The 20,904-nt window shown below is 49.3% G+C and overlaps 1 protein-coding gene across 2 annotated transcripts in view; it reads right to left on the reverse strand.

Moving 5' to 3' along the window:
* LOC142563416 (hemocyte protein-glutamine gamma-glutamyltransferase-like) overlaps positions 1-15,453 on the reverse strand; it is a 65,753-nt gene extending 50,300 nt beyond the window's left edge. The window contains exons 1-2 of one of the 2 annotated variants that reach the window (XM_075673972.1): positions 15,016-15,453; positions 11,308-11,487 (exon numbers count right to left, since the gene is read on the reverse strand). In XM_075673972.1, coding sequence (XP_075530087.1) covers positions 11,308-11,487; positions 15,016-15,097 — 262 coding nt within the window. In that variant the 5' untranslated portion in view covers positions 15,098-15,453. The remainder of the gene's footprint in view (positions 1-11,307; positions 11,488-15,015) is intronic. The other variant, XM_075673978.1, reaches the window with a different exon arrangement.
* Between the last annotated feature and the right edge of the window lie 5,451 nt (positions 15,454-20,904).

Below are 20,904 nucleotides of genomic sequence, written 5' to 3' on the forward strand. Positions count from 1 at the left end.
AAGTGACTTCGGGAGAGTTCACATTTTTGTTCTCGTTCCCGGCAAGCGTTAGAACTACGCTGAAACTCAACCGCTCAGTCAGCAAGCACGGCACAACCCTCACTAAGCCCTGCCAGGCTCTTTCCCCTTTTTATACCACTGCCTAGTTCCTTACAGTAGTCTAGCATCACTCAGAACGCGTCCACAAATTGAAAAATTGCACTAGAAAGCATATCATCACTTTGAAACACTAAACAAAAGCAACATGTTAAAAAAAATCCTGCCTCAGGAAGAAAAACATCAGTAACAAACAATTTTGAGGCTGATTCCTACGTTAGGGGCTTCGACTTAAGCCATCGGCGTTACCGTTGAGACTCCCCTTTTTGTAACGCACCTCAAAGGAATATTGTTGTAAAGCGAGGCTCCAGCGCAGGAGGCGGCCATTTTTGGGAGAGATGGTCTGCAGCCATTGGAGAGGGCAGTGATCCGTCTCAATGATAAACCTCGAGCCGGCTAGATAGCATGACAATTTCTGAACGGCCCACACGAGACATGCACACTCTTTCTCGGTGGCGCTATACGCCTGCTCACGACTGGTCAGCTTACGACTAGCATACAGGACGGGGTGTTCTACTTCTCCCTTTTCCCGTTGGCACAGTACAACGCCCATGCCTCGCTCACTAGCATCGCACTGAACAACGAACCCTTTTGTATAGTCTGGCGATCGTAGCACAGGCTGGCTTGTTAGGGCACTCTTTAGGGCGCTAAAAGCTCTTTCCTTTGTCTCGTCCCAGACGACTGTTTGAGGCTCTGTCTTTCTTAGAGCATCCGCCAGGGGAGCCGCGATATCAGAGTACCTGGGGATGTACCTCTGATAGTAGCCGGCGACACCTAAGAACGACCGAATATCGGTCTTCGTGCGCGGTTGCGGAAAGTCACGCACAGCGGCCACTTTTATTTCAGAGGGGCGGCGACGACCCTGACCAATCACGTGACCGAGGTAGACAACCTCGGCCTGTGCTAACTGGCACTTAGGAGCCTTTACTGTCAAGCCCGCTTCGCGCAGGCGGGTTAGCACTGCCCGCAAGTGTGCCATATGCTCAGACCAGGATGCGGAGAATATCGCTACGTCGTCTAGATACGGTAAAGCGAATTCTTGCTGTCCCCGCAACACTTTATCCATGAGACTTGAAAAACAGTATGGCGCGTTCTTCAAACCAAAACTCAACACTTTAGGACGGAATGTTCCCATTGGTGAAATGAACGCCGCATACCTACTAGCCTCTTCTGTAAGTGGAACCTGCCAATAACCCCTGACAAGATCTAGGGTGGAAATAAACTGAGCGCTACTAACTTTCTCAAGGCGCTCCTCGATGTTAGGGATCGGATAAATTTGATCCTTAGTGATGGAATTAAGCCTGCGGTAGTCGACGCAAGGACGAGGTTCCTTGCCCGGTACCTCAACTAAAATCAAAGGGGAGGTATAATCACTCTCACCTGCCTCAATAACACCGAGCTGTAGCATTTTCTTTACCTCAGCCTCCATAATATCGCTTTGGCGGGGTGACACCCGATACGCCTTGGATCGTACTGGCTCTGTGGAGGTAAGTTCTATATCATGAGTAAGTACAGAAGTCCTACCAGGCCTCTCAGAGAACAGACCTTGAAACTCTTGTAATAGCTGGTGTAGTTCGGTTTTCTGCTCGGGCGACAGCGGTGCTTTACTGATAAGGTCACTAATGACTTGACCGGTGTCTTCCCTGTTCGTCACTGAGCCTAGTCCCGGAAGCTCGACCGGAAGCTCTTCAGGAACGTTTACCATCATGCACACCACTGCTTCCCTTTGTCTATAAGGTTTGAGCAGATTACAGTGGTAAACTTGCTGTGCTTTCCGCTTTCCTGGCAGACTTACCACGTAGTTAACGTCCGACAGTTTCTGAACAATTCGTGCTGGGCCCTCCCACTGCACGTCTAGTTTGTTGTTTAGCGATGTGCGCAATATCATGACCTCATCGCCAACCTCAAAACGACGGGCCCTGGCTGTCCGATCATAATAAACCTTGGCCCTCTGCTGGGCCTTTGTCATTGCTTCACCTGACAACTCCTGTGCCCTTCTTAAGCGTTCGAGGAGCTTAAGTACGTACTCCACCACGACTGGGTCGTCGCCCCTACCTTCCCACGATTCTCGAAGCATGCGAAGCGGAGATCGAAGCGAGCGACCGTACACCAGTTCAGCTGGCGAAAACCCCGTAGCCGCATGCGGCGCGGTCCTTAAAGCAAACATCACCCCAGGCAGACACAGCTCCCAGTCAGTTCGATGTTCAAAACACAACGCTCTCAACACGCGCTTCATGACGGAGTGGAGCTTCTCAACGGAATTCGACTGTGGGTGGTACACTGAGCTGTGTAACAGCTTTACCCCACACCTTTCGAGAAAAGTTGTCGTCAAAGCGCTAGTAAACACTGTGCCCTGATCTGATTGGATTTCCGCAGGGAAACCAACTCGCGCAAATATGGACAGTAGTGCATTAACTATCTCAACTGAGCTGAGTTCTTTAAGCGGCACTGCTTCAGGGAACTTTGTCGCTGGGCAGATCACAGTCAAAATGTGTCTGTACCCCGTGGCTGTTACCGGCAGAGGTCCCACAGTATCAATAACGAGCCGTCTAAAAGGCTCCGTAATGATAGGTACCAATTTCAACGGCGCCCTCGATTTGTCCCCTGGTTTGCCCACCCGCTGACAAGTGTCACATGTCCTCACGAAATGGTCTGCGTCCCGAAAACACCCTGGCCAATAGTACTCTTGCAAGAGACGGTCCTTAGTTTTCTTAACTCCAAGGTGTCCGGACCACGAACCCCCGTGTGACAAGCGCAACAGATCCTGACGATAGCATTGAGGCACGATCAGCTGATCGAACTCCACTCCTCTGCGGTCTAGATACTTCCGGTACAGGACCCCACCTCTTTCCACAAAACGCGCAGTTTTCCTGGCGATACCTTCTTTGACATTGCAGCGCACGTTTTCCAGGCTGCCATCCTTTTTTGCTCGGCTATCAAAGCCGTCCGGCTGACTTTTAGCAACCTATCAAGTCCGTCTGACGTAGGCGCGATGAGCAAATCAGTAGATAGCTCTTCTAACTTTCCCGCGTCGGGCGTTTCCTCTCCAGTATCTGGCGCCTTTAACGTTACAGACTCAAGTTTATTCAGTTCTGGCGTGCTCGGAATATCAGCTTGCTGCGCCTCTGACCCTTTTTCGTTGTTTGATAACGTCGGCCCCGCAACTACCGCCTTTGCAGCGAGCTCCCGAACCTTCGATCTGGTTAAGGCCTGAACACTAGCTTCACCAAACAAAAGCCCCTTCTCGCGCAGGAGGTGATCGGACCTGTTTGAAAATAGGTACGGGTACTGGGGGGGCAGCATAGATGACACTGCCGCCTCCGTCTCAAGCGCTCCGAAAGGTCCTTCAATAAGCACTTTTGCTACCGGCAGACACACGCTATGAGCTTCCACGGCTTGCTTGATCCATGCGCACTCGCCCGTGAACATATGGGGTTCTACGTAAGACGGGTGAACTACATCCATCGTAGCTGCGGAATCGCGAAGCACTCGGCACTCTTTCCCGTTCACGAGGAGGTCTCGCATGTAAGGCTCGAGAAGCTTCATGTTCTCGTCAGTGCTGCCTATTGAAAAAAACACAACTTTTGGTGTTGTTTCCGGACACTGCGCCGAAAAGTGACCCGGCTTCTGGCACGTATAACACAAGCGCGCTCGCCTCATCTCGAACCGCTTTCTGCGTTTGGCTGCCGCCGTCTCTTTACGTTTGGTCGGACTGCTTTCGCTCGCATCCTCACTACGCGTGTCCCCCTTTAATCTCATGGGCGTGAATTTCGGCCTCCCAAACTTCGAGCCAAATTCACCCTTTTGACCGTCTTTAGCTCCGCGAGCCCGACGCGTCACAAATTCCTCGGCTAGCTCAGCGGCTCTAGCCACCGTACAAACGTCTGGCCTATCCAAGACCCAGTATCGCACGTTCTCCGGTAACCGACTATAAAACTGTTCTAGCCCGAAACACTGCAGAACTTTATCGTGGTCACCAAACGCTTTCTCTTCTTTGAGCCACTCCTGCATGTTCGACATAAGCCTATACGCAAACTCTGTATATGACTCACTTTTGCCTTTCTCATTTTCCCGAAACTTCCGACGGAACGCCTCCGCAGACAGCCGGTACTTTTTTAGCAGACTCGATTTTACTTTGTCGAAATCCTCTGCCTCCTCTCTATCCAAGCGAGCGACTACGTCGGCCGCCTCGCCGGGTAACAAAGTGAGCAAGCGCTGTGGCCACGTTTCCCGAGAGAACCCCTGCTTCTCGCACGTTCGCTCAAAGTTTACCAGGAACAAACCAATGTCCTCTCCAAGCTTAAACGGCCGCATCAGGTCAGTCATTTTGAACAATACTCGTTCTCCTGCACCGTGTGCCTGACTTCCATTACGAGCGCGTTCCATCTCTATCTCGAGACGCTTCATTTCCAAAGCGTGTTGACGGTCACGCTCTTCTTTTTTCTCTTGTTGCTCTCGCTCTTTCTGTTCTTTAAGTTCGCGCTCCTGTCTTTTTGCAGTCTCCCTCTCCTCAATGGTCTCAAGGCATTCCGACAGCTCGTCATCCTCAGCCTCTAACTCAAGAATAGCCTTTAGCAGTTCTGGTTTTCTGAGTTTGTCCGAGACATCCAGACCCAACTCTCTTGCAAGCTCCAACAATTTCGGTTTGCGCAACGACTTCAAATCCATGGCTGCTCTGAATGCTGCTTTCTCTACTGCTTACTATTGTCTTGCCGCAAACTAACCCGGCAGCAACGACAACCACAATTACCAGCTCTGTTTCTGACACTAACAAAAGCCTGGCAAAGCTCAGAAGAAGAAAGTCCCGCACTCACCAAACCTCGCAGGCAGGAATTCCGCGCAGTCGTTCCGCTGCAGGCAACCAGTCGTCACACAGGGCTCGTTGCACTGCTCCCGGATCGTCGTTGAGCTGCTCAGCATACAGTCAACTGCATATCTTCGCCGCTGGCCTCCGTTGTCGCGATCTCACCGCTGGCAGACAGTTGTTTGAAGTCGGAGGCGATCCCACCGCTGCCACCAGATGTTTGGATCGCACCGCTAGTACGATCTGTTGGGAACTCGGCGCTGACGCCCGTGGTTGTACCTGGGTCGCAAGCCCCAAGGGTAGCGTTGGCCTGGCGGCCTGGGGTACAACTGGAAGCATCCGAAGGTCCCGGCAAAGCATGAGTCGACTGGTAACAACAAAACAACTTGTTTATTTTAACATCGCAAAGAGTTGGCGGTCAGGTTTGACCGAAGTAGAGAGACGGGAGAGCACTTCACTCAACAGAAGAAATCGGAGCCCTCCTTTTGGCGTCCGGGGGCAGCTGTTTTTATACTCTCGCAGTTGAGGGCAAGAAGGAACCCCTCAAAAGACGAGCACGTGAATGTACAATGGGCTAATGGTGACGCACACTGTCGTAGCGCGGCCGTAGCACCATGTCGAGCACGATCTCGTAGCACCCTGTTGTAGCGCTGCCGTAGCACCCTGTCGAGCACGATCTCGTAGCACCCTGTTGTAGCGCTGCCGGTCGGGCACAATGACTGTAATGAGATGATAATCCCTGCTTTCGCATCGCCTGGTTCGGGCACAATGACTGGAATGAGAGGGTGATCCTTTGCGGTCGCATCGCCGCAGTTGCGCCTGGAAACACCTGCCGATGAGCGTTGCGGCGACGACGATCTGGCCAAAATGTCTGCCGCCCCGCCGCAGTCGCGCCGGCAAAACCACGTGTCGCAGGCGAAACGCAACAGAGTGGACCTAGTGGACATGTCCATTTTGTCTGCTGCTGAAGTGCTGACTGGCTGGGCTGCACTGCGCGTCCACAGTGGCCAGGCATCACATCCAGTCAGCGCTTCAGCAGCAGACGACATGGACATGTCCACTAGGTCCATTCTTACAGGATACCTCCCCTGGTTCACCATGGAGGAAGTTATTTTGGCACAAGATGCCGCCTTGGAGAACATATCGGCGAACAAAGGCGTCGGTAGGTGAAGAGTGCAGACGCTCGATGAGTGCTTGCAGCGTAGGTCCCGGTACTGCTCATCGGTGACGTTAGCGAAGGCAGACACAAAATGCCGTTGGCGGTGCTACAGTCGACGTCACCAGGCTCGTCGACCGGGTAGCGAGACAGGCAACGAGCGTGCTTGTGGAGACGGCCAGATTTGTAGATGACGGAATACGAATATTCTTGTGGGGGCAACGCCCAGCAACCGAGTAATCCTGTAGTACCTTTCAGTGAGCACAACCAGCAGAATGTGTGATGGTCTGTGATGACTGAAAAGGGTTGGTCATATGGGCTGAACTTGGCAACCACCCAAACTAGGGCCAAACACTCACGCTCAGTAATGGAATAGTTGCGCTCGGAGGTTGAAAGGAACCTGCTGACGTAAACACATCCTTGACACATCCTGACATCTTTGAGAGCTGCGCACATCCTTGACACAGTTCGGAACAGGGAAGTACGTAATAGCACGGATTTTGCCTGGGTCCGGTTGCACTCCGTTCGCGTCAACGAGATGTCCAAGGGCGGTAATCTGGTGACGGCCAAAGTGGCACTTCGATGCTTTGAATTGCTGACAGGCTCGACGAAAAACGTCCAGGACTGACGAGAGGTGCTCGAGGTGCGTCGCGAGGGGTGGGGAGAATACTATAAAGTCGTCCAAGTAGCAGAAGCATGTGGTCAATTTGAAACCTTGAAGAGGGAGTCCATCTTGCTCTCAAAAGTGGCCCGAGCGTTGCATAGACCGAATGGCATCATTTTGGATTGAAAAAGACCGTCGGGTGTTACAGAGGCGGTCTTCTCACGCTCAAGCTCGTCCACAGCAATCTGCCAGTAGCTGGAGCGAAGGTCAATAGAATAGAAATAGCGAGCACCGTGACGGCAGTCAAGGGCGTCATCAATGGGAGGAAGGCAATACACGACGTCCCTTTTTGCAATTCTGTTAAGGTGCCGATAATCAACGCAAAAGCACCATGAGCCATCTTTCTTTTTGACTAAGACAACAGGTGACGCCCATGGACTACACGACGGTTCAATAATGCTCTTGGCAAGCACTTTGTGAACTTTTGCGTGAATGACTTGACGCTCAGCCGGCGGCACTCGATACGGGCGGCGATGAATAGCAGAGGCATCGCCGTGTTCATGTGATGTCTAACAGCTGTTGCTTGGGACAAAGAACAATCGTTAAAGCAAAAAATGTCGCGGTGTGAAAAGAGAATGCGATAGTGCTCACGAGCGTGCCCGGACGGCAAGTCGGGTGCAATCATTTTCTGTAAGTCAGCGATGGTACAAGTTGCATACTGCGATGGCAGATTAGGGTCGGTTGTACTGTCGTCTACTATAATAGATGCTATACTGAGTGATCCTCGAATAAGCAAAGTTGGGTAAGAGACATCCCGCGTGGCAACGTATCGTCAAGCCAAAATTGACCAGTGGCAGGCAGGCGCAATTCGCCCTAATAGATAAAACTGTATGAGGTACTGTGATACAGTGTGTAAAAAGAACGGCTTACATAGGAGTCGTGATGTAGTGACCATCGGACACTGGTGGGGATAACACAAAGTCAACGTAAGCCAGTGCCGAAGGTGGCAAGCGAACGAAGTCACGGAAATGAGGCGGCTGGGGGGGTGGTCCAATGGGATCCAGAACAGGCAGGTGAAGGCGGAGAGTACTGGCTGAACAGTCTGTGAGAGCAGAATGCGCGGAGAGGAAGTCCAGGCTGAGAATGATGTCGTGGGCACAGTGACCGACGACGAAGAAGAGAACGATGGTGGAGCGATCGGCGAAGGAGACACGGGTGGCACACATACCACTTACAGGAGCTATACCGCCGTCGGCGACACGAATAACAGGTGTCGTGGCCGGTTTTATTAGACAGTTTTAGTTGGGCGTCCGCAGTCACCCACGTACGCAGTGCGCGAGGTTTTCCGTACGTAGCGAAGCGCTCCCACACGAAACGGCAATAGTTGGGAAACGCAAAAGTTGAGAAGGGGATTACTGAGTTTCGCGCGCAGGAGCCGGTAGCGTGCTACTGAGCTGCTGCAGACGCCCCACTAAAACTGCCTAATAATAGACAGTTTTAGTCGGGCGTCCGCAGCAGCTCTGCATACGCAGGAAACCCACGGAGGCAAGAGAGCGTATGCGCAGTACGCAGGAGCACGCACGGTCTCATGCGGGCGCCCGCAGCTTTTCAAAACCTACGTCCGCTGCGGGCTCTGTGGGCTTTGCGGGACGTCCTCGCCTTTCTCGCGTGTCCACGAGAGCGCATTTTTCTATATGGCTCTTGCCGAAGATATGACTCCGGCTTGTGGTTTGAGTTCGTGGTGGCTGATACTGGCTACATAATTTCAGAAGATGGCATATGGCGGCGCTGAGCAGCACATTACCGGCTCCTGCGCGTGAAAGCCAGCAATCCCCTTCTCAACTTTTGCGTCCGCCCAACTATCGCCGCTTCGTGCGCGCGCGCTTCGCTACGTACGCACAACCTCACGCGCTGCGTACGTGGGTGACTGCGGACGCCCAAATAAAACTGTCTATTTTCTTCAGGTGGTTACGAAGGTCAGCGCTCATGACAGATAAATGCGCGCCAGTATATATAAGAGCAGACACAAGAATACCGCCGACTTGCACTTCAAGAAGGTTCATCTGAGTGGGCAGCGTCAGTAGAGGATTTGGCGGCGTAGGGAGCAATGCAGCGTGCAGTACCTCGAGACGCTGCATCTTCTAGTTTTCTGGCTGGGAACGTCCGTAGGGAGTCGGGGAATATGAGCGACGGGGCTGGGACAAGTGAGATTGTCGGCGTTTGGGCGAAGGCGACCTTGAATAGGGGCGGTTCGGTGCAGGAGTTTTAGTGGCGGCATTATTGGGCCGTACGGTATATAGGGACGAAAAGGGCCGCTTGGGCGAGAGTAGCCATTACAGGTGCTCTGGGCCGGTGAACTCCAGCGACGGACAGTGGTGTGAAATGTGCCTGACCCGACGGCAGTGAAAATAGATCTGCTTGTCAGTAGTGCGCCATTCAGGCGGGTTGCGGAAGCGTGGTGGGTAATAAGATGCGAGACACGGCGGTGTCGAAGAACCCGGGCAGGCGTCAGGGCGATGGGCCGAGCAGCCGGCATGAAGGCCCCTGTTAGCCATCTCTTGGCGTACAACTTCCTGAATCAGGGAAACCGTGACTGCAGGCGTGACGAAGGAGCTGGATTCGAAGGCAGCCGGATTTGCGGCCTCAGTCTCTCGCCGGACGATCCGGGTAACATCTCCAGTGTTGTTGGGACGGGGAGCGTCGGCACAGGAAGATGTCGCGGCGGTATTTGGTAGACGGGCAAACTGTTGGTCGATACGTCGGCTTTTTGCGAGTTCCAGGGGGCGGCACTCTTTGATAACTGCGTCCACCGTCGCCACATTGTTGAAGATGAGCAAGTTGAAGGCATCATTGGCGATGCCATTGAGAATGTGGGAAACTTTGTCTGTCTCAGTCATGTGTGCGTCAACTTTGCGGCACAGGTCCAAGACCTCTTGAATGTACGTGACGTAGGCTGCACGCGGCTGGTTAACGCCTTCGCGGCAAGTTGGTAACCGTGAGGGTTGCCGATCAAGCCTCACATCTTTTGTTTAAGCGTATCCCATATGGTGAGGCCATCTTCGTTTGTCCGAAACCATATTCGAGGTGTGCCACCAAGGTAAAATACTACGTTTGCGAGCATGACAGTAGGGTCTCACCGGTTATTTGTGCCGACGCGTTCGTACAGGCTGATCCAGTCATCGACGTCTTTCCTATACTTATACGCCAGGATCTCGGGGAGCAGAGAGTGAGATGCAAGTCTTCGGGTTGGCACCAGGTGGCGGATGCGGTTGAGTTGAGCAGTCGTCTTCGGGACCCACGATGGAAGGGTCGACGTACGCCCGCTGCGAAGTTCCATGACGAGGACAAGGAACGTCCACCTCCACCAAATATCTTACGTGGCAAGACGCAGACATGAAGCTACATAGAAGTATATTTGCAAATGACTACGCTGCCCTTGGCCAAAAGGCAAACAGCCCGCGCTAACTTGCTTGCTTGCTTGTACCTCATTTGTGGCGCTTAGTGACTACGGGGGATTGGCCAAGAAGCCGGCGGTTGGCCTCCAAATGTCGTCGTCGTCTTCTCACCACTAGCCTGTTCGTCATCGTAAATAATAGTCCGTAGCAATATAAGCACGTATTGGATGGTCTGCATCTTTAGGATTGCACATAGAATAGTCCCAAGTAAAGGAGATGGAAAAGTAAAAGAAATAAATACATGAAAGAATGTGATGCTTCGATATTTCAAGAATTTGATTGAACAACGAATTTACGAATGATGTAGAACCTGAAGAAAAGAATTTGATGCTTACAACTGCGGCTAAAATTCGATGCTGCTTATTTGATGAAAGTGATTAATTGATTTTGTTTGAATTAAGGCAGTATATTTTCTATAAAAAGACATTATGTGACAACACTTTAGGGATGAATGTTTGACTTATTTATATGAGTTGACTTTCAGTTTTAATGTGATCTTCAGTGATACTTTTTTCATGTCTGGGGCGTTTATTATTATGTCTGGCGCCAATTAAATATGCCAACATCTCGTTAACCATCATATACTGAAAAAAGTCATAAATTAGCTGTATTGATATTAGTGCCGTTACAATGGGTTCAAACAAGTTCACTTCACAAAAGCACTTTTTGTATCTGTGACTGATGTCGACGGGGAGTACGCGAATAACTTCCTCTCAATATATGTAACAGAACTTGCGTCCTCACTGGTGCGCAGTTGAATCAGTAACATAAAAATGAAAGAAACAGGGGTTGTCCAAGGCGCACTTTCAGCTACACTGAAATTACAATTCATTTTAAGCGGTGCAGCCAATTATAAGTTGAACGGCTCCTCTCCTCACGTTTTCTTTTTTTTTCCTGATTCTCTTTCTCTATCTCTCATGTATCCGTTACCTTCTTTCTCTGCGCCTCTCTTTTAGAGCATTAACTTACTGCCGGAATCAGCCACAGAACTTACGTCACTACAAACGAACGTTTGCATTGACGTGTTCTCGTATATTGGCTTGCTAAAATTACAATGAGGGAGTTTTAAAATAAGCCCGCCAAGTGAGTAGTTTCTACGTTCACCAACTCTGGTCTTGAAGACGAATAGTTGTATACGTACGATTTTTGTTCTTTTCGGAAGCAATCATATCAAAGAGGCATGTGTGGTTACCTAGGCTAAGGATGATGGCGACGTTCGATGCAGGAGCTGTGACACCGAGTTTGAAGGCGAACCCTCGTCTCAGCACGAGTGAAGGTGCGTGGCCGCGGAGAATCTTGAACGGCTCCGTGTGGTGTACGACCGCGTTCTCCTCCAAGAAGAGGTTGACGTTGACACCACTCACGCCTTGAGCTGCAGCGCCAGGGAAACGACCTTGAGAGTCATCGCACATCTCGGCATACGTCACTGATCTCGTGGTTGTTGCTGCCCTTTGAGGGTCGACAAATGCCTATCAGCGTTTATCTCCAAAGCATGCAGGCTCTTTCTTTATGAATCCCTAATTGTCCACAGACACTAAGAACGTGTGTGGATTTTAGAGTCTTACGCTACTAATTAGGCATTTTCCTTAGGATGCCCGGAATTTATGCATCGACAAAATTTTTATAGGGAACGTATAGTTCCCAAAAAAACTATTTGTCTAAGAATCTGGCTTTACCCTTTATGCGACGTTCTTCAAGGGTGCAAGTTTCGTCCTAAAGGCGAAGCATCGATTGTGATAGAAAATTATTAGCCAGCTGTACGAAGTAAGGATATTAGCATTATCGGCCGTAGAAACTTGTAAACATTGGCTTACTAACTGAATTAACAAGCATAGAGTAGAGCGCGCATTTCAGAAGCATGCAATTTACTGAGGAACAATTAGTACCGAACAGTTTGCAGAACAATGCTGTGTGCTGCTATACAGTGCCGAAATGGTATGGCATTGCTCGCCACTTCTAAAGAGGAGTAATCGATACCAGAGAAACATCAGCACGAAGTCTTTAGAAGCAATGGCCGTGGATTTAGTGCTGACATTAACCTCTATTTAAAGTAAGCGGACAATATCGCCACAGTGCCTTGCGCGCTGTGTAACGGGAACACATAGCGAACTTAATCTGCTTCTACAACGTATTCACGTTAGAAAGAACCTCCCTAACGTCCAGAGTGAATACACATAGAAGATTGGCATCTATGTGCGTCCCGCGCAACGAAGACGCGTTTAGCCTTCCTGAGAGGCACTGGTTTCAATGGCATACTTTAATTAGTTTGTAGGTTGCGTGTTGTGGTGTGTTTTGCGTCTGCTGTGTGCCTGTGACGTGCACTGTGCGTATAATTTCCCATCATTCCCATCTGGAGTGGCATGCCAATATTCACAAGAAGCGCTTACGCTAAATTTGTTCACAAGAGCGCTGTTGTCTGTGTCCCTCTGCTCGTCCTGTTGTTTAGCGCTGTTTTACTGCTCTTAATCATGAACCAAACAGCCCAAATGCATACTCTTCTGCAGAAAATGCAAACCGATCCTGATGCCGGACATATGAGCGAAGAAAGCTGGTCAATGACAAGGCGCGCTTACGAGCGTGAGACTGAATTTGGCCCTAGGTGTGGCCGCTGGGCAGACTTCTCCAGGATTCATTAAAGAGCCCCCGCATCTCTGTCTTCTATTTTAAAGCTCCTGTAGCGCACCTAGAAATTCCGCCAGCTCCTATCTTCACAGGTGCTGGTGGAATAAAGGCGTTTTCTCCACAAGAACTTTAAAAGAACAGGGTCCGTATTCACAAAAAGCCCTTAGGCTAGAATTGTACGTAAGAGAAAATTCCACCCAATCCTGACGCTGGAAATATCATCTGCGAAAGCAACCGGCTAATGACAAAGATCACTTACGAAAGAAAAGCTTTATGAAATAGGCCCCAGGTCCTGTATTCAGAAAAAATTCTCCTACTGTTCATAAGAGTATGGACGCCAGCCAATCTAAATTTTGAACATGTTATTAGCGAAGGAGGTCGGCCAAGGCTAAACAGCATTTCATAAGGAAAATCTTTAATTTCGGCCCATATAAATAATAATTTACATCCCTAATGATTGTGTGGACATGATACACTGTATTTATTTATTTTAGTAATACTGCTCATTCTACCCTTGCAAAATATCTGCCGTGGGTGTCAATCGTGATGTCAGCGTCGCTGAATATGAAGCTTCCAGGCACCGTAATTTATAGCATAGAGAACTGATAACGTGTAGCGAGTTCATCTGAATCGGAAAGCAGGGAAGGTTTTTCTCTTGCCAGCTTTGTGTCTACGCGCATTCTGACGCACGGACGTGGCAACGAACCCCGTAACGCCTTAATAAAACATTTCACAACACAGAAACATTGAAAGACAATAGATCAACATACCTTGCTGGTGAAGCAGCGCACTGACACGGACACAGTGAAGACACACAAGAAAAGACGACACTCAGCGAGTGTCGTCTTTTCATGTGTGTCTTCACTGTGTCCGTGTCAGTGCGCTGCTTCACCAGCAAGGTATGATGATTACTCACCAACTAGCCCAACTTTCCACTTTACTGAACAATAGATCAAGCTGTGTGGAAAGTTCTTTGCTCTAGCTTTTCTTTTTCGAAGAAATCGTAGGAATGCTTGTTACATAGGCATTGCTGCAATCGCTACACTATATTATCTTGATGGAGGAGGGAATGTTGTTGTACAGGTATGACAACATATGACTGAACAGGTGGAGAAACAGATTTCTTTTCACGATAATTTGCCGCTATATCATCGACAGGCGCTTCATTCTTATGTTGCATCGAGATCTGTTATCGTCATTAATTTCAAATGATTTCTCGGCAGACTTCATGTTTGCATTACTGACCTGTGCTTGGAACTTATAATTTTCTGACTAATATCAACAGTCATCTTCAATCCTTCCTGAGTATACTACGACGAGTCTTACTCAATGCGTGCTTCTAATCGCGTGTAATTCCTTTCTGTAATCATTGCGGCTGCCGCACTTGAAGTGACAACCTTTCTCATAGTTGTCATTTGCAGGCTCTGTAGTTGGCCTAACTTAAAGTTGTAAACCACGGTACTGCGCATTAGAAAGAATGAGCATTCATTATTTAGTATATAGCCAGGTTCCAACCTTTCACTTATACTTCTATTTGATGCTAGGAAACTAAGTTCTATTCGATATTTTGAGCCGGATTTAAAAATTCAACATGCATGTTCGATGTGAAAATTGCACTGGTCGAGCAACATTGCTCGGGAATATGCACGCATAAGAGCCATTAAGAAGCTTTTAAGCAGAAAACCAGGATATAGGGGATAGATGAAGAGATCAAGAAAAATGCAGAGAACGTCATCAAACGGGGCTACTCCGGTTGTCCATTACACGCAGGGGGACCGATAGATATATTAGAGCAAGCCAGAGGAGCAATGCAGATGGAGACGACAAAAGGAAACACATCTAAATGTTAAAGGTGCAGCGCGTGCATTTGTTGCTAATGTGATGAACGGTGGAGTGTAAGAGAGTGCACAGCAAATGCGTTACTAGCGTAGAACTCGCATTTCGCATCAGTTCTTACGCTACTTTGTAAGCCCACTTGGAAGCTGTCGTGACTCCTCGCCACAACAGCAAGTTATGAAACTGAGGGTGTTGTGAGGTACTCGTGCAGGGTGCTGCGGAGTGCTGAATTCAGCAGAGAGAAAAACGGGGTTGTGGTCGCGTGACAAGTGTACTCTCTGGCTACAGCTGTCAACTAAGTCACCGTGTGTTGGGCACATGGCATAAAACCATCAGCATCGCGCCTTGGTGGAGGCCGAGACGTGATACGTGATACTTCGGCCTCCTACATGAGACTCGTACGCTCGAGCGACGCACACGCACAGCGTGTGCCCGTACGTACCCGAAACCTCTGCAAGCGACCACCACACGAGGAGGAATGGGCCGGCAAACGCAGCGGCTAGGTGTCGGGGCACACGGGGCATCACCGGACGTGTCGTGTGAACTCACGGGACCAACGGAAGAACGGTGCTGCAGCATGTCTAACGCGAAGCCATCGCCTGCACGGCCTCGGCGGCCTCGGAACGTCCTTCCGCTGATGCTTGGGATGGAGGACCTGGGTCGTAGAGATGACGATGCGCGTTCTGCTCCACGTGCTGTCGCACGCGCACAGCCACTGCCGAGGGTCCGGGCGCAGGTTCAGTTGCGGTTATGGTCTCATTCCCAGCCGGTTCGCGAGCAGCGAGTGTTTCCGATCGCTGCGCCGGAGACGATCTGGCCGCCTTCGATCGTTTTTCGGTGTCGCCTGGCGTTCGGGATTCGCAGAAGGCGTTGACGTTTCAGCGAAATATATATTTGCCCAGTATATACGCTCGGGGAAGGGCGGATGCATCGCTTTCGGCGGTTCCCGTTTCCACGGAGATGGGGGCGTGCAGCTGCCGGTTCAGGTGCCTCTAGGCTTGCGTTAATCGAAATGGTGTTTGTTTATTTCGGCCCCTTTTCTTTGACCGTCATTCTGGGAGGATATCAGGTCGAGAAGCAGAGCGGCGGAGTTCCTTTCTTTAAACCTTGTTTTCTGCGGACGATTTTTACTTCTCGCGAGCGGGTGTCGCTCAATTGATGTCTGGCCGTATTGAATCTCTTCGGCCGCCTATTGAACCTCAGCGCGCCGACGATGAATCGTCACTTGATTGAAGACGACGAGGCGGCCGTAGATCACTCTGACGGTTCCACAAAGGGCGGCGCGTGAGGCGCGCCGCGTTCGGAGCGCGCATGTCTTCCCGCGAAGTGACAGCAACTGTTTCTTTTTTTTTTCCGGGCCGCAAGATTGCAACACATCCTATATCTGCGCGCGCAGCCTGCCCAATTGAGGCGCGCGCTGCGGGCGACAGCGCATCGCTTTCTCCGCGCAGCTGTTCGTGCACTGAGACAGAAAGTGCAGCGGCGAGACCATGTTACGCGCCCCAAGATTTAACGCGACAACACGCTTTATTTAAGGCTATTAACGCTCCTGCTCGGTATTTGCCACCCCGCTGTGGGAAAAGTGTATACGTTGTTCATCTTCGCGCGCCGATTCGCAAGTGGTGCGCCCGCGCGCATAAATAACGACGACCGACGCCGCATCTTTAGCGCCGTCATTTCTCTCTTGCTATCCTTTTAAAACTGTTTATGTTACTCGTTTGTTTCTTTTGCGGACAAAGGAAGGATAATAATGAGTTTTATGCATGTAATGGCGGCCTGTTGAATGTTACGTGCTATTGTTGAAAGCAAGCAGCATCGAATGTGGGCTCTTTATTGCGTGCGAACAAGTCGCGGCTGAGGGTTTATTTCCGAGCGCATTCACTAGTCAGGCGACAACACGGTTGGTTCATCTTGTTGTTCGTTTCCGGTATTATGCGTTGGCTAACGAGCGAAAGCGTGGTCCCCTGTAATTGCGGGCTTTGCGTTTGTCCCATGGACACTTTCTTCTCTCACTGATAGAAGGAAGAAACGCCGCATTTCGCCAGTTTCACGAATTCTCTCCAACTGATCTTAGGACGGATTTCACCAAAGCACCAGTGCGGAATGTTATCACTACGGAAAGGGACCGTTAAAATAGAAACAGTAAGCAAGTCTAAACTGATAAAGCATTCTTTAAAAGCTCTATTTTCGTTAATTTTGTGGTAGGAGTTTGATTACTGTAGTAAAAAGTGAAGGCGCGCTTTTTTTTTTTTTTAGCTTCACACCGAAACCCCAAGACAAGTCGTCGGTATGACGTTAAGGATATTGAAGTGTTTTCTCGTATTTGAGCATTGTCGCGCAGTAACATTTCCCGAAGTGCTCTGGCTTGGCTGTGTGGCTTCATTTAGCTTGCAGTGGAAGACCGCGCGAGAAACAAGGACTGAGACGCACGGGCAACGGTTTTCCCCACACGCGCTGTTTTCCACCGTGAGACGCAGTGCCAACTTGTTCAGGGGTCGCACCCTTTGGCTTATTTAGATTACAAATTAGTCCATTTTTTTCTGAGAAAAAAAAGAAAAGCTTACTAGGTCGACTTCGTTAACATCAGTGACGTCAGGGCAAACTGATGCAGGAGTTTTGAGGCGGCGTCGCCACCCGTCTTTTGGTTTTGCGTTTTTATTGACGTCGCAAGCGTCCCTCTCGCAGCAAGAGTGGCCTTTTTTGGTATTGCAGAGGGGCAATTTACTCGTACAGCCTGAACTGAATCTTTCTTTTTTCTTTAGTGGATCCCTTTAAGCAGAAAAGCGGCCTCTAGCTCTAAACTTGAAAGTGGGGTCCATTATAAAATTATACTGCGCGTCCGCGGTGAATCTAGATTGACTCTGCTGATATGGACAGTTTGGTAAATTAATTGTCATTAAGGGCACAGTGTGCTTTTCTTTGCAAAGAACTGCGTATCGCACGTCGGAGTTCTAATCAAGGGCGTCTCCTATTGAGTACAAGCTGCACGTGTCTTGAAATTGCGCCCGAGCTTTTCAGTATTTTTCCAGGAGTACAGGGGACTCGCACAATCCAGTAGGAATCGAGTAGTCGGGGGCTCACAAGTGCTGTTTGCAGTAATTAGTCTAAGGGATTGAAATAGCCAATGGGAGTCCAGGGATCTTTCGGCAGAGCCCCGAAGAGGCGGCTCCACTATAACAGAGTTTCTTGGAGTGACTTTGATGAAAACGTGGCGTTGGAGTGCTGTAGCCAGCGTGGGAACGGCGGGTACTTCGAATGGGCATTTTTCTTAGAGATTGGTATCATCTTGGACATACGTCTGGCGTACATTGACTCGACTGTAACAACGGTTTAGTCACTTTCGAAAGAGCGTGTAGATTGTAGTTTTCTCTATTATGATGTTTAGGATTATTCGTAAAATATTACTACTTGCGCTAGTGTTTACAAGTGAATTAAATATCAACAATGATGCAGATATTGCAACATGTACTGCATACTGTTTGGGTAGTCTGCCTACACTGCGCTCCAGTTTAAATATTTCAATATTATCTTTCTTTAGTTATTTTCTTTTTAACTCCTCGCGATGAATAAGAGCGAACGATATTGCAGAATGCATCGCATTAGAATCAAGACTTGTTGCGGAGGCACAATTAGGAGATAGCTGTCTTTGCAGAGACACGAGCAGGTTTCAAACATCTTCCGGCGTTTCTTGGTGGAGATGCGTATTGGTGGCACATGTGTGGCTTCACGCGAATACGGCTTCACTGCCAGCTTCTTCTAATTCTCGGGCTTCACTTACACACTAGACATTTGTTTTTTTCACTGTCCTGGTAAGATGATTCTCGCTCGATTTCCTGTGGCCTTGCTGGGGCATGGGCGGAGGCGGGGAATTCTCTATTCGACCATGAATCTTGCTTCTCGTGCCTGCGTCTCGTGCCTTGTCTCCTTTCATTTCTATTTCCTCCTTGCACGCAAGGAACATAGACCAACCCATACTTAATCATATCGACTGTCTCTGTGCCGCCTCCCGCCTTTGTACCGTGGTCGTGGTCAGCAATTTGAGCCTCAAATGAGCTCACCACTTTAGCAGCACCCACTGCTTAGGAGAGTGCAACTGCGACGACAATTTTAGCAGCACTAACAACTTTCTGACCAGACAACGAGCTATTATGCCGGCGAAAGGGGCGATGTTGTGACAGTAGCGACGATGGTGAAAGCACCCTCTGGTCAAGCGCTTCTTAGTTTCTTTTTCTTTTGTCAAATCACACTTTTCGCCGCCAGTTTCGATCAGAGTCTGCGTTCTGTGTTCTTCACCAGCCGCCACTGCATGTGTTTGCTTGAGACCAGCCAGCACTCGTTCTTAGCCCAGGGCAGGGTTGTGGCGTGGTTTGTTGCTTGCTTGTGTGCGGTGAAGGATGGTAGCCCATGACGTGCGTTAGCTCGACAATTAAGGCCCACACCATGCGATAAAATCTACCCGGTGGCTTGAATATAGCGTAGGGTCGTAGGCTTGGTGGGCCACTTGGAGTGTCAGTAAGACGGCTATGCATGTATCGAAGCCGTAAACACACGCAGGCTTTGTAATTTATGCAAACATGATTGATGCGTTGTTGCGAAAGCAAGCATCGTGTTGCAGTTGTTAGGTAGATACGCTGTTGAGGATTCAACACTCTGAACAAACTACTGGGACGGCTTGCACGAACATTTATTAAGGAAAACAATAACGAGTTCAAGAACGCGTTCCTAAATGTTCCATAGACAACGCCTAGTCCGCGCAGGAACGCGTTCTTAAATTCGTTATTATATTCGTTATTGAATGTTCGCGCAAGCCGCCCCTGGAGTGCTTCTACAGTCGACCGCAACGGCGAGTACTCAATCTTGAAAGCAAGGCCGCTGATTGCTTCCTTCAGAGGCAGCAAGATTTCAATCTTTGCGTCCAATTCCGAGATGGAATTTGACATATATTCTTCTGCTTAACAGCTATGAGAAAGAAAGTGGGCACCTAGGCCCTTGCGTATTTCACGCCACTCCATAGACCAGAGTGGGCGGATTTTTGGCGTTGTGTGCGCGCTGGCGCCGCCAATCTTGTGTGGCTGAAGGTGTTCGTGCACTTCTCTTGAGAGTTTAGCCTGCTGGCGATTGCACTTGGCTCGATAGTTCCAGTAGTATAAATACCACGTCGTAAAAAACAGCTCGTATTTACTGACCAAAAGTTATAAACAAAGCGTGGGCGCCCACTAACTGCTGTGTGACGCGGCTTTTCATCCGTTGGGGTACGAATGAAATTGCCTGGAAGTGGAACAATCAAATACTCTAAATAAATTCCTCATTTCACGGTCGCAGGCTTCGCGTTTCGATTTACGTTGAGCTGTATTATGCGCAATATTATGAAGAGAAGAACGCAATAAAGAGTTTGGTTATTCTTATTAAGGGGGTATACATCGAAAGTCACGGCGTTAGGGGCCCAGCGTTGCTATTTACAGTTCGCGCGTTTGTTCATTTTGTTTGTAAAACAAAAAAAATGGGAAATGTGTCAGCGTTTTTAAGCGTATGTAACTGCTTGTATTGCGAAAATAGCGTGCCGTGCAGCTTGTGCCTATCGAGAAATGGCAGGTGATACGCACAACGTTGGAACTCCATAAATTCTCGTACTGCATAAATGGGTGAATAAAAAAAAATACGAAAAGCTACGTTCGTCTCCCCGTAAATAAATTCAAGAAAAAGAAAATCCCTCCTTTATTGGAGAACCCTGTGGTGAACTTCAAGACGTTCCTTTTACATGAGCGACAGTTTCATATCAGCCTTCAAAACTAAATTGTGAATGAGATGAATGTAAACACAAAAGCGCGCAGGTGTACTCAGGCAGGAAACGGACTGGTCGATAGCTTCGTTCTTTGTAGCTAAAGCCCAAATTGTGCGTGTAATCTGTCAGTGAGCGCCCGCTGTAGGGATCATGGCACCTTGATTAGTTTCAACTCGTAACTAAAAACGCAAAATTGCGTGCGTGTACCCGCGAAGTTCGGTTTAATTGTCGCGAAACAACGTCGAACCACTCGATGAGAGAAAGTTTGTGTGTGTGTGTGTGGGGGGGGGGGGGGTGGAGCAAGGGGTGATGAGTTCTTGTGCGAAAAGAAGTACTGAAACCACGTATTTAAGCAAAAGAAGCCGGGAATATAGAATTATGCAAGTAGTTAGGTGGTGCTGTTAAATATATACTTGTGTCGAGCACAGGTTTGCAAGGTGTCCACGGAAAAAATCCAGTACACGTACAAAGAGCGAAGCGGAGATGCAAAGACCACAAGGACCGCGCGATGACAGTCGCAAACGGATCGGAATTGCGGCTATCGACAGG

The sequence above is a fragment of the Dermacentor variabilis genome, chromosome 1, assembly GCF_050947875.1.
Source record: "Dermacentor variabilis isolate Ectoservices chromosome 1, ASM5094787v1, whole genome shotgun sequence".
Taxonomy (NCBI): Eukaryota; Metazoa; Arthropoda; class Arachnida; order Ixodida; family Ixodidae; genus Dermacentor; species Dermacentor variabilis.